General features: G+C 36.9%; 1 protein-coding gene across 1 annotated transcript in view; it reads left to right on the top strand.

Annotated features, from left to right (window-relative positions):
* Positions 1-11,867, top strand: part of Ilk (integrin linked kinase) — a 113,203-nt gene extending 101,336 nt beyond the window's left edge. Inside the window, exon 9 of the mRNA XM_083126353.1 lies at positions 3,932-11,867. Within this exon, the coding sequence (XP_082982479.1) occupies positions 3,932-4,078 (147 nt within the window). The 3' untranslated portion in view covers positions 4,079-11,867. The remainder of the gene's footprint in view (positions 1-3,931) is intronic.
* The last annotated feature ends 1,992 nt before the right edge of the window (positions 11,868-13,859 follow it).

Below are 13,859 nucleotides of genomic sequence, written 5' to 3'. Positions count from 1 at the left end.
GCGACAACAATAAAATGGAATTAACTCGTGAACATTTTCGTGCGATGATTTTTTACGATTTTCGACTTGGATTATCAAGACAAGAGTTCATCGATCAACTTATTTCCACATTTGGCGATGAAGCCCAATCCTTTGCCACTGTGAAACTCTGGTATAACGAATTTAATCGTGGCCACCATTCGCTCACCGACGAGATTCACGAAGGTCGTCCAAAATCAGTTGTTGTTCAAGAAAACATTGATGCTGTGCAAAACCTAATACTGCAAGATCGTCATGTGACATACTGTGAGATTGAGGCAACCATAGGCATTAGTTCCACCAGCATATATAAAATATTACATGATCATTTAGCTGTGAGAAAGGTATGTTCTCGTTGGATCCCACACAATTTGACAAAAACTCAAAAAGACGCTCGCGTCAATTGATGCAAACAAATGCTCAATAAATACAATCGTGGTGCTTCAAAAGATGTATATAAGATTGTAACAGGTGACGAATCATGGATATATGCATATGAGCCGGAATGTAAACAGCAGTCGACTGTATGGGTGTTTCAAGATGAACCCAATCCAACAAAAGTTGTTCGCGCCCGAAGCACATCGAAACAAATGGTCGCCTGTTTTTTCGGGAAAACTGGTCATGTGGCAACTGTGCCTTTAGAGGAGCGTAGAACGGTCAACTCTGAATGGTACACAACAATTTGTTTGCCAGAGGTCTTCGGTCAAATACGGAAAACAAACAAACGCCGCGCCGTCGGATCATTCTTCATCAAGACAATGCCAGCTGTCACACATCTCGTCTAACAACCAACTTTATGAACAGTCAAAAAATCGAATTGATGGGTCATCCGCCGTACAGTCCTGATTTGGCACCCAATGACTTCTTCTTGTTCCAGAATGTCAAGAATAAATTGCGTGGACAACGATTTTCATCGGCGGAAGATGCCGTTGATGCATTCAAAAACCATATTATGGAGGTGTCTCAAGAAGATTGGAAAAACTGCTTTGACAAATGGTTCGAACGAATGCAAAAGTGTATTGACCATAAAGGAGAATACTTCGAAAAACAATAAAGCAGTTTTCAATGCCAAATTCCTGTTTTTTCATTGTTAGGCTCAAAATATAAATAGTGACCCTCGTATATTCAATATTTTCAGAATGGATTGAAAACATAATCTGTAAACAATGCTCGTTTCATTAATTCGTTCATGTTGTAAGGGGGATGGAAATGAAGAGAGAAAACAATAACACATTCATCATTGTTGTCATCATTGTTATTCTGTTTTCCTCGAAAAACAATAACACATTTCATCATTGTTGTTCCTTTTCATAACACGTTTTCCTCGACACAGCGTCAGACGGCTGCACTGCGTACCGTACCGCATGATATGTCAACACCGTGATGCGTGTTCCTTCAGCTCTCAATACCAAACTAATTTTGCAGCAGGTATAGATCATCCCACCCTGGAAATTGAACCCAGGTCTCTCGCATGGAAGTCAGATGCCCACGACTCTTTCCACTTTTCTGGGAAAGATGATACTGTATTTCTATGTTTGTCAGTTATTCCATTTGTTGTTCAGTTTACACATAAATGCTTCTTTAGGTGGCTACTCACCGGGAATTCTGCGTGAATTATTGGCTCCGGGAATTATGCATGAATTCTGCTTGAATTTTTCTCCGTAGATGTGAAAAATTGCAACTTTTACTAATCCAAATCCTATTGAATTTATACATATTGATAAATGTTCTGAGGCGAGATTTTCACAGTTGAGTTTTTATTTTTATCGAGGAAGGAAAATAATGTTGTGTTAAAAATAAAACAGAATTCTCTCGATCTGTTTACTTTGTTCCTTTGTTTTGTAGAGCAATCTGACAGACGGAAGATTATTGCAAGATAAGATTTCTTCAAAATGATTAGGTAGATTTGAGTTTTGAAATCCTTACACAATTAACAATTTTTTGCAGGTTAGAATATATACGAGGGTGTACCCAAAAGAAACCAGATTTTTTTTTAAAAGCCATGTTTTTTTTTGTTTTTTTTTTTTAACAAAACAACGTTATCACCTTCAAAGCACTCTCCATGACACTGAATACATTTGTCCAATCTGTGATTCCATTCTTGGAAACATTTTTCAAACTCATCTGTTGTGATGGCTGACAGCTTCTTCCTAGTTTTTTCTTCACCTCTTCTACGTCGTAAAATCGCTGTCCCTTCATGTCCCTCTTCATTCCGGGAAACAAAAAAAAGTCGCATGGCACGAGGTCAGGTGAGTAAGCGGCGTGGGGCAAGAGAGTCATGCTGTTTCTTGCCAAAAACTTGTGCACTGAGATGGCTGCATTGTCGTGGTGGCACATATTTTGCAGCGACCCTTCTCATTCCCAAATCTTCCGTTAAAATTTGCTGAACGGAGCTCCAAGATAGTCCAGATAACGTCCCCAGCTTTTCAATAGTCTGTCATCAGTCTTCGAGCATAAGTTCACAAATTTTGTCGACATTTTCGTCCGTTCTGGAAGTTGACGGACGTCCAGAACGAGGTTTGTCATCAATCGACATGTCACCTGTTTTAAAGTGAGAAAACCACTCGTACACTTGAGTTTTCCCCATAGCGCTGTCCTTGTAAGCTGTGTTCAACATCATAACAGTTTCTGCCACCTTTTTGCCCATGCAGGAAACAAAATTTCACAGCTGCACACTGTTCTCTTACATCGGCCATCACAAAAAAAGAGGTGCGAGCGAAACTGCTTTTACGAAAAAAATCACCGTGACCAGAGACAACCTTCCCCTGCGAAGCCACTGAGTGTACTGAACTCACAATGAGTTGCTCGACACTTGCCTAGCGGAAATAATTTGTATTATGGATGCTCTGCCCAGCGCAGTGCTATTCCGGGGATATAAACATGTATAAACATGGCAAAAGTTGGTCTATGTGGGCTGGAACCAGTGGTGGCATCATAGTGGAGCAAGGGGGCAGGTGCCCCTGTTCATAGCCAAACGAGTGCACAAAAGAGCCAGACCTGGATCCACGAGAGCTAAGTTGGCTACACTGCCACGGGGGGAAGAGCTTGGGAAGATCCCTGTGGAGACTGTTCCGCATGCCCTTATCGAATCTAAAAGTTTGATTTGTAAGTTTTATGTGGAATAGGGTCCACTTGCTGTATAAATTACTTTCTGTTCAAGCGGGTAACTTATCCTCTTTCTGTTCTCCATTGCGGACCAGTAGCAAGTGAAAATGTTCACTTAAGGATTGGATTGGATTGATTTGTTGTTTTAAGTCCACTTTATGCACAGTAAGGCTAATCGGGACTGGACCTACAGTTTAAAGTGGGAGCTGAACCACTATATGCCTCCATCGGGAATCGAACCTGGGACCTCTTGATTACAAGGCGACGACGCAACCACTGCACCATCGGGGAGGCCTGTTCACTTAAGGAACTGCTGTTCTGTTTTTATTATGGAACACCACAAACGTCAGCTATCGGCATCTTTTTAACGTGTGTACTTTTGTATTGCAATGACATACAAAATAAATGCTTCTCATGTTCTGAACAACTGTGGGAAATCTTTCTCCTATGATTTCATTTCGCACGCCACGTCTCCTTGCCTTCTCTGTGACATCACCATGCCACACTCTTCTTTCTCGCAACGCGAGACTGGCCACCAACATGCATGCCTATCCTGTTTCTTATTTGAAATTCGCCTTGTGTTTTCGTAACGACATGAAATGTATGCTTCTGTGACATTGTTGAAGCTGGGTTACGTACAAATCAACTGTACTTTATGAAAATTAGTGTGTATAATACCGAATTATATATAAATGCATTACGTAGAAATTATGTTTAATTAATGTGTTTTTAAATTATATTTTGCTGGGACCTATTTACATATAAAACAGAATTACGTACAACTGAGTTCCGTATAATTTATTTCCAGGTCGCACTTGAGAACTTGAGAATCTCCATTCCTCCAGGTATATCACATCATCTCTCGAAGTTAGTTCGAATCTGCATGAACGAAGATCCAGGCAAAAGGCCAACATTTGACATGGTCATACCCATCTTAGAGAAGATGCACAGATAAGTATCGAAAAGAGGAAAATCATGACAGCTTTTTGGTGTTGAACACAAGAAAAAAGAATTCAGGGAGGAGCACGATTCTGTACTCTATTTAGGTTTAACACAAAATATCTGAGTTTAAATTAAGGCAAAAACACTTATAAATTGATAAAACTCTGGTAGATACTTGTTACAACCCTGTATGGAGGTCGTCAAAGGTTGAATGGCTACCACGCTTATGTTCCATGGAATCCATTGACAGAATATGTACACACAGCCCTGTCATCCTTGGGGTCGTGTGTGGGGCACACCCAATTGCTAACACATCGTGAAAATGGGTTGCTAACAGCCCTAAACCTCTCCTACTAACCTACAACATAGTACTGCATGGGACTACTTTCACTCGATCATACTTGTTTGAGTCTCCTACGCTCGAGCATGATATGCTCGATTGATTGATTTGCTTTATTTTACTTCGCTTTTTGTGCCACTTTTGGCTAATTTGCAAGGATGAGGATGATGGTTGATATGATGAAATTGATGAATGGACACACTCAAACATCCATGCCCGGGATTCGAACCTGGTATCCCTGGCATCGTAGTGCGATGTGCTAACCACTTTGCCACAGGGGCCGGCATGATTCGCTCGAGTTTATAGTTTCAAATATCAGTTCAACGTGTAAAAATCTGCCCTGGAAGTTTCAGCCCATAATCTTTCATTTTCACATGTTGCTATGTATTGGTAACATAGACTAAACTACATTTTAACATGGAGATGATGACTAAGTTCACTCAAGTTTTGATTTCACTTCACAGTGTATATTTGAGGACCTACTACCACAGACAAATTACAATTTTATGTGAACTACTGGACTTCGAGTGTATACCAATCGTTTTGCCTGTTCGAGGGAAGAAGCTGTCAATTCCATATGCTATCTAGCATTGTCCGTGCGAACTACTCAGCACTCGAGTAGGCATTATTAGAATTCTAACTGCGAAAATAAATTTGTTACGAGGGTTAAGTTTGATGCTCTCAGCTTTTTTGAGGAACCAGTTTTCACAAAGTATTTGCAGCTGGATGTGACTCGTACCAAACCCATCTTCCTTGTTGGCAGAGTGCATTGATTTATACCTCCAGTCTGGGTGTCTTATTTCTTTGTGAACTTCCCTTCATCAGTTTCCTGTAATTGCCATCATCCCCATCAATGTGATTAGCCATGAAAGACAAAAAGTTCATTAAGAAATTCAGTGTTGACTTCCACATTTGTAACAGATTTTTAATGTATTTTTAAACTTTACAATTTCTTGGCCTGCCACCTACAGTTCAAACATATTTTTCACATCACTAGGGAAAGTGCTTTGCTGTCTATTGCGCTAAGTATCCTAAGAACCATCGTAGCATATATAGTAATATATACTTGGTAATTGCTTTATACTGTAGTAATCTCCAGGAAATGAGAACTTAAGTTTCAAATTCAGATATTTTCAGATTATACCTGAATAGGGTACTAGCTTGTAGTATGCCTTAAATCGTGCCTCTGATATCCTATATGTATTCCCTAATGACCCACATTTATATGTAAAATATGCTACATGTTCAACCATAACTCCATTTTCATGTAGGGAAAATAAGTAGACTTTGATATTTTGGAAAGATTTCAGTTTTAAACGTGCCACTTGTGCTTTAAAGATGCAATGTAAAGCTAATTTTTAATAACAAAGAATGTATTTTTTATGCCTGTATTTTGTAATGTGGTTGATTTGTAGCTCAAATGTATATTTTTTATCTTTAAATAATGTCTAACGCCTCGTAACCTCACATGAGAAAATTGAAAAATACAAACAGCTTATTCAAGAGGAGTAAAATCTCTTGGAATTTTTTACACTTCACAATGTATCTTCCAAAAAATAAAAATGTGTATCGAAAGAGAATTCATTCACTAGTTCAATAAACTGCCACATGGTGTTTTTCTTGTGGCAAGCTTTGGTTTTGCTATTTTTACACTTGGGTAGCCCAATAATTCTTCCGGATAATAACCATAGAAATTGAGTGTGATATGTTTGTAATTTTTAATGTGACATTGTCCTATTTTTTGAAAATTCTTGTTCTTTTGTTTCACTTTGTTTTACAGTATTAAGTTGACAAAATGTTAAGAGGAAGAAATTCACAATCAGATAATGCACTTTTTCTTAATTTTAAGATTTTATTATCTAACCTTTTATGTAACTTTTTCGTGAGTGTCTTCCATTTCCTTAAGATCAATTATCTTCTGGACTGAAGTTTTCAAAAACTACCTCACTTACAAGAAGAAAAATATTCTTGTGACTAGCATGTTGATTTATCATTTTGGTTTGTCCAGTTCTCATTTCTGTATATAATATCACACATTTACTTATATTAGTATGCTTCCTGTCTCCCCTTTTCCTCCCGTATGCTGAATTTTTCAAGATTCTTGTGTCTGCATTATTCTTTACACCACGTAAGTGGAATGTTTTGTTAGAGTTTAGCACTTAACTTTGATGTCCGTCTGTGTGTGTAAACAAAGTGTCTTATTCTTTAAAAATAAGAATAAGTTCTATTCTTATTTGGTTGTATGCAATGGTTGTTTTCCTGTTGCAGTATTATGTCAGAAGTAAGTTTTAAAGTTTGTGTAGTCTTTTACTATGAGCGCTTCATATGTTATTTTTCTATAGTGTACACATTGTAGTTCTACAAGAAGAAAATGTTAACATTAAAAGGTGTCAATTGCATTGATTTTCATAACTTAGTTTTAGTTATGCTCGTAAAAATGATCATATTTTATCTCCAGTGTGCTAGTGTTGGGTTAGTTTTACTCCCAAAGGATATTTTTTTAATTTTTTTTTACTGAACTCTGTTGTGCAAACCCTTGAAGAGCGTCAAGACATGCCAGACAACTCATTAAGTAATCTGTAATCACCATGGCAACTTCCATTACCCTTGTTGTCTTCGGTGATTTCTTGTTTAATTAGTTCACCAGTTGGATTTTGAAATTAAAAACACGAATTGAATCAAAATCCTAACCATTGCAATTTGGTTACCTGGAGGTCCATGGTTGATTCTTCCATCTATATAAGCCTTGATCTATTTTTATTAGAGTTCCTGCATAGCCTCTGGTGCAAGTGGTCCTTGGTTCGATCTCCAGTTGGACAATTGGGGAGCTACTTGAAAACAATGGTGGCAGATTCAGTTGTTGGAAGCTGGAATACAGCAGCGATGAGACTAGATCCGCTGATCGTGCACCACAGGACTTTTAGTTTCTGTTTCAATAAAATTGCAACCTTTGTGAGGATATCTGTAACAGAACTGCTCTGGCATGCACTTGGATGTTATCTTTTTCATCGATTAAATCATCTAAGTTTAAAGTTTTAGTACTTGTTTATTTTGACACTATCGTTGGGTTTTATACTGCTGGATGGAATGCTATCAGGACAAAACAAGGATTTTCCAATGACCTCACTCACCAGACCATGTTTGTCTTGAAGTACTAGGACAGAAAACTTAGAATATACGTCCTTGGTGCCTGTATTTCTTTCGTACATAATATTATGAACTTGTATATCCAAGCATATTTTATGGTATTGAAATTAGCACATGTAAAAGAATATTTTTATGAAAGATAACCCTGATATATAGTTAAGTAATACACCAAATGTATTAATTATGGATAATGTGAGAGTTTAACAAAGTGTACTTTCAATATGGTGCCAGTATATACAGAGGTATTAAGGAAAGTTAAAGGCTTTTGTACAGTCTAGAAAAGAAGAAAAAAGGGTAAGTCAAGGCTGTTTTTATGGCTTAAGTGTGAATAGATTAACTTTTCTGAAGTTTTAATGACCATGATAATTAAATTGTCCAATTATATTTACAGAAGTTGGTTTCAGAGCATACATGAATTGAATAGAATGGAAATTACATTATTTATTTCAATGTAAGTTCATGTGATTAACCTTAGTTCTTTGCAAAGATTGAATTTTAAAGAAAGAAGCTTACAAAGCATAGAAACATGTACATTGGTATTATGCTGTACTAAAATTTGCATAGACTATAGTGGACCCACCAGCAAAAAAACCTGCACAGACCGCGACTCCTGTGCACCGTACTTTCTTAGGGTCCGAGCTGAATGCATCGAGGGGAAAGTGCACAATGGATTTTAGCCAAAGGTTCTTTTGTTTTTGTTTGCTCTATAATTTGAATTTCTTCACTGCAATGATATTCCATTCACTATTACTGTGATCATTAGTGCCTTGAATAGTTGTCTAAACTCCAAGCTTTTAAGTATGTGTACTCACATATCAGTTGAACAACCTGATTATGTTGTAATTTTGGCTTCGGTAGGCATAAATATCCTAATGTAAAGTTGGTCTTCTGTACTTATGTTAAAATATGATTGATTTTAAAGGTAGCAAATCTTTTAAAATATTTTGTGGTGCACGCTCCTCCTATTAATTCAGTGGTGGAGAACCTATACCTATATTGGCTACAGTGGCTCATCAAGTGATGTGACGCCAGAATACCAACTCCAGTTGTTACTATTTTTCTCACAATGTTGGATCAACTCGAAAGTAGGGTTGTGAAAGGTCCAGGAATTTTAAATAAATTCAATTTTAGTCCAGGAGAGAAAATCAGGAAGTGTAAATGGGTTCTGGACTGTAAAGAACCCTTTTTATCTGTAAAGTATTTCAATTCGGTCCAGGAATCTTTTTTCCTGATCGGTTTAAATAAGGTCCAAGTTCCGTATTGAAATGAAACAATATGCAACTTGAACCAAATTTAAATCGGTCAAGAAGAAAGGTTCCGGTCCTGTTACGGAACCCAATAAAACCTATTGAAATTTATGGATTCTTGGACCTTTAACAAACCTGCTCGAGAGACTTGAGGCCCATTGGGAATTCAGCCTGGAACCCTCACGCTAAAAGGTCAGAATGCTGTAGTAAGCGTCAGGCAAGAAGTTGCTCTAAAGAGAGATTATAATGTACCCAATAGAGCAACAGAATCCCTGTAGCTCATTCTGATTATTTTCTTGATTCTCTCTCTCTTTTGGGAGGTTGGTATCACCACCAAGCGCTTTGTACAGAAACACTTGATATGCCTTCCTAATAGGCAACACACAGTGCACTGATAATGCCATTTTCAAAGAATTCTTCTGGCTCAAGTTCTGATTGTGGTACACACACACTTATTTTCTATGTAACATGAATTTTCTACATGCCTACAGACACACGTTAAAGAGAGTTCCCTTCATTGCACATATGTTCAGTTCTTTATTTATGTGAATTAAGAGAATATAGATTGGTATTTGAATCAGTATAATTATACTTGTACATGTCTCGGTAGGTTAGACCAAATAAGTTTGGTTGCGTTAGCATTTGCACACTTCTCTTCCTTTCTTGCATGTGTATAGTACAATGGTTTCCACACAAAGGTAAATGAGTCCAACAGCTAATTCTCAGCCGCTTGTGCAACCTGCGTTTCAAAACCGAATTTATCAGAAGTTAGATATTTATTTGAGCTATTTTAAATTACAGAAATGTCCTCTATAAGCCTCAATTTCACAATAATTTCATTCTTCTAAATGCTTTATTATCGTCGTGTACAAGTAGTGAAAATCATACAACAATCGGAACTGAGGCCACTGTTCCTCTTAAGACTCCAATCATTGATTTGCCCCCTCCTGCCCCCCCCCCCTCCCCTTAACTATTCATTTCATGCGTACTATGCTTGTTGCAAGAAATGTGATACAAAGGTATATTGGTCTGTTTCTGGTTCTTGCCATTACAAACTTAAGTTCTTCCTTATTATGTTGTTAGAGAATGCTAGGTTTGCAACACTTATTCAAACACAAATTTGGATTTCATTTTTATGCAACTGCTGGTTTTTCACTGATTGATGAAATTTCTTATTTTTCGCAGTTTTGTAACGAGGCAAAACTTATCGAGAATTTTCGTATTTTCATGCATAACTATACTCTTGACTCTGACCTGATATTTATGTGGAATTGTCCCACATTAATTTATCTGATGATGAAACCTTGGATGTTATGAAAGGGAAATGCTTTCTTTTTTGTTATCGCTTGTATTATTTGTGAAAAAAAGAAGTTTATATTGGTGCTATAGTTTGATGTTATACTCATTGAGCAAACACTGCCATATTGTGTACAAAACAGGTTAATTCATATGTAATATTTGCATTAAGTTAATCTTCGTGCATAGCTATGTAGTTCTTTATTATGTGCGTTTTATGCATAAATGGGACATATTCAGTGTGATGTCAGTACATGCTGTACTACAAGTTGTTGGAATGTAAAAGTGATGTAATGCAGTCAGCACATGTAAAAATGTGCGTTTCTTGATCTTATTTCGTGTGTTTGTAAGTTTCTGGAGTGGAATTACCCATTCAAAGTTTATGCTTTATAGGTGTTTTGAAAATAAACTCCATGGATGAGTCATTTTCGCATAAAGTGGCAAAATACTTGCAAATATTTCACATTTCAGTTGTATCTTATTAAAAATATTGGCAAGAATGTTTCGATTCCCATCAATTTAGAAAACGGAAGCACTTACTCTTCAACTTAGTTTTCACTTTGTTGAACAATATTTTAGCATTTTTCGTAAAGATGAGTTAGTCTTTTTTCTTTCCATTCCTCTGCTTTATGTAGTTATAATAGAGGTGTAATACGGTCTAAGGTATCATGCTTTGGGCTCCGGCTATGGGACGAATGCAGGTTCGAGTCTCCTGGGGGAATCATAACAACTTTTCTCCTGAGATTTCGGCCTTTGTATGGGACCGTTGGCCACCCACCATCGTGAGGATATTGGGGAGCTACAAATGAGTAGTGTAACCTAGTTATGAAAACCTACACCGACTGGGTCCGTTGTGCTGACCACACGTCACCCCGTAACTTGTTAAATGATCTCCCACTTCGGGTGAGTGAGAAGAATCAGGTGGAGGAAAAATCGGCAGTCGGTAGGTAGGCCCGGACCCTCAATGGGCTGTCACCATGGGTTATTTTTATTATTATTATTATTATTATTACTAAAAAAAATAAAACTTCCATAAGCATTCATGCAAAATTATAGATCCTGTCTGACACCTGGCTGCATAAATCTCTCTCTTGTTAGGCTCTTCGTGAAGGAAACTGTATCCTTCGTCCTCGTAGTTTCTTCTGCTCTTATATTCATTTTTTTCAATTTAACATTACGATAACATAAATATATTCACTTATGATCAATATACTTTTTTGCCCCAGCATCACAATCGGAAAGCATTACATTCTTATCATAATTTCTTCATTATTCATACTTATTAAGATTATACTTAATATTTTTTAGGCATTGGGTTTTTTAAAAATGCCAGAAAAGATGCATGAAGACAATGAATTGTGGGTAAATGTGTGCCATGAGTATGTCCCATTGTTGTGCCATCTTCAGTGCTTCAACATTTGGTTGGCCATTTTGTATGTTAATTTTAGCTTTGGAGCAGATGACTTTGTGGAGAGGAACTGTATAACGCTACACTAGGACTTAAAACGGAAAATTTTTCTCTAACAATTTAGTAACCGAGAATAATCTATCTGCTCCATTTTTTTTACTAGTTTTGTATTGATAATCTAAAGCAATTCTGTAATTGTAAATAATATTCTAATAAGGTGCCTATACTCTGAGGAAAAATGCCTTGCATTTTGTACATTTACTGGCATACATAGCCGTTACTAATGAAATAGTCTATTTAAAGTTTTTATGTTGCTTTTGCACACCAAATGTAAAATAAGTATGTAATAATAAAGTCAAATTTCAAGCTACTGCTGTATAATCATTTGATAGTTTTAAGTTGTGTGTGGACAGTAATTTTTGGACACTAATGCAGTCTCGAAGAAAGGCCATACCTTCTACACATTCATACTCTTAAGCACACAGCTAAATTTCAGTTGATATTTTAAAGGTCAGGCCTCCTCAGTAGTGTAACACTGTCAACCTTTAATCAAGGAACGTCTGAACACACCTCCGTGTGTTCGGAGGTTTAACACATTCGGGTCTGGCCTGGCCTCATAATACAGCAATTTTATCTCTGGTCTGTGGTTTTTGGTTGTTTTTCAAAAAATCATAAACAAATATTTTTAATTTGTTTTTATTTACCACATATTTCTTAAATCTACAAAACTTTCTCTTTTCAATGAACAAAAATTTGTTAAATTTTCTTTTCATTTTCAGACATTTTTGAATATTTTTTTCAGCAATGTTTTGTGAAAAAATTGAGTACAACATTGTAACAAATGTTAATATAGATATATTTTAAGTTCATAATCTGGAAATTTCAATAATTAACAGTGCAAAAACTACATAAACTATCAATACATCTTTTCAATCTTGCATAAGAATACTTCTTATGTGCACATAACAAAAAATAATTACAAATTACAGGTAATTAGCTTTTGCATGAAAAAGTGGCTGCAGGACAGGACCAGATGATGTATCAGTTGGTTCTACGTCATCTGTAAAAATTAAACAAATAAATAAATAAAATAAATTTTCATTTGACATACCCTATACAAAATAATAAATGGAAAAACTAAAAATACATCAGTGCATGTAGGAGAATCAAGCAAGAGGCAAGATGAATAGACCCAAAAAAATTACCTCTTCTCACTTCATTCATAAAATACTAGAGTTTGCAACACTGTTTATATTGTCAACAATTAATTATTACGAATATAACCTACCTTCCAAATTTTCAAATTCATCTGCATCATCAAAATCGTTGCTAATTTCAAACTCTAAGGCGGAATCCTCATGCAGAATTTCCGCTATGCAGTTTGGATCTAACGAGGCCATTCTAAACAAAGCAACCCGACAACAAACAGTCCCAGGTGCGAGATAAAAATAGCACATGAGTCACCTAGCGGTCAGAATTTCAACAAAGAGGCTTGAATGAACATGCACATGAGACGAAGTACGAATATAGCCCGTAGTTCAATCGGCAAAGCGATTGCATACCGCAGGATGGGCTATGCCCGTCGTTCGTCCACATTGACTTTAAGTGCACTGCGGGCTATGCCCGTCGTGAGACCCCAATGTGTTAAGAGCAGTCAACTTGTGGTTATGGGATGCCATTTCTTGGACCTGTAAAGAACTTCCAATTCACACGATCACGAGCTCTGTATCGAATGGGACTTGAAACTGCCCCGTGGAGAGGTCGGTCTGATGCTCGAATTAGGCAATGGTTGACATTGCCACACAGTGTGTGGGAACCAGCAACTTTGTCCCACTCTAGCTTTGCTTTTCCACATGTGGCATCAGTGCAATTCTGCCCAGCTGCCTATTTTCATGGTCGTAAGTTTACGTCTGATTTCCACTGGAAGCATCTAGTGATTTGGATCCCATTTTAGGTTCAGTTCCGATTAGTTAATCTGTGCATAAAATTTATTTGTAGAAGAATCCTGACTTTGATATAATATTTCTGTTATTCTTAGATCAGTACAGTGCAAATATTTGTGTATTTCTGTTACTGTTGAAGTTTTTCTCATTGAGTACAGTGTGAATAATGAAGAACTTTAAAAAGATCTAAGATCAATTACTTACGTGTGTGAGTACAATTTGTCAATCAAAGCAACGTTTCAGAGATCAAGAGTGCCTCCTTCTTCAGGTTAATGCGTATTCTTAGGCACCAAACATGGTGTCACGTTAAGAAACTGTTAGTTGAGGATACATACTCTTGAGCACACAGCTAAATATCAGTTGATATTTTAAAGGTCAGGCCTCCTCAGTAGTGTAACACTGTCAACCTTTAA

The sequence above is a fragment of the Lepisma saccharinum genome, chromosome 8 (genome assembly GCF_977018435.1).
Source record: "Lepisma saccharinum chromosome 8, izLepSacc3.1, whole genome shotgun sequence".
NCBI lineage: Eukaryota > Metazoa > Arthropoda > Insecta > Zygentoma > Lepismatidae > Lepisma > Lepisma saccharinum.
The sequence above is the reverse complement of the archived record's forward strand: the minus strand, read 5'-3'. Positions and strand labels throughout refer to the sequence as shown.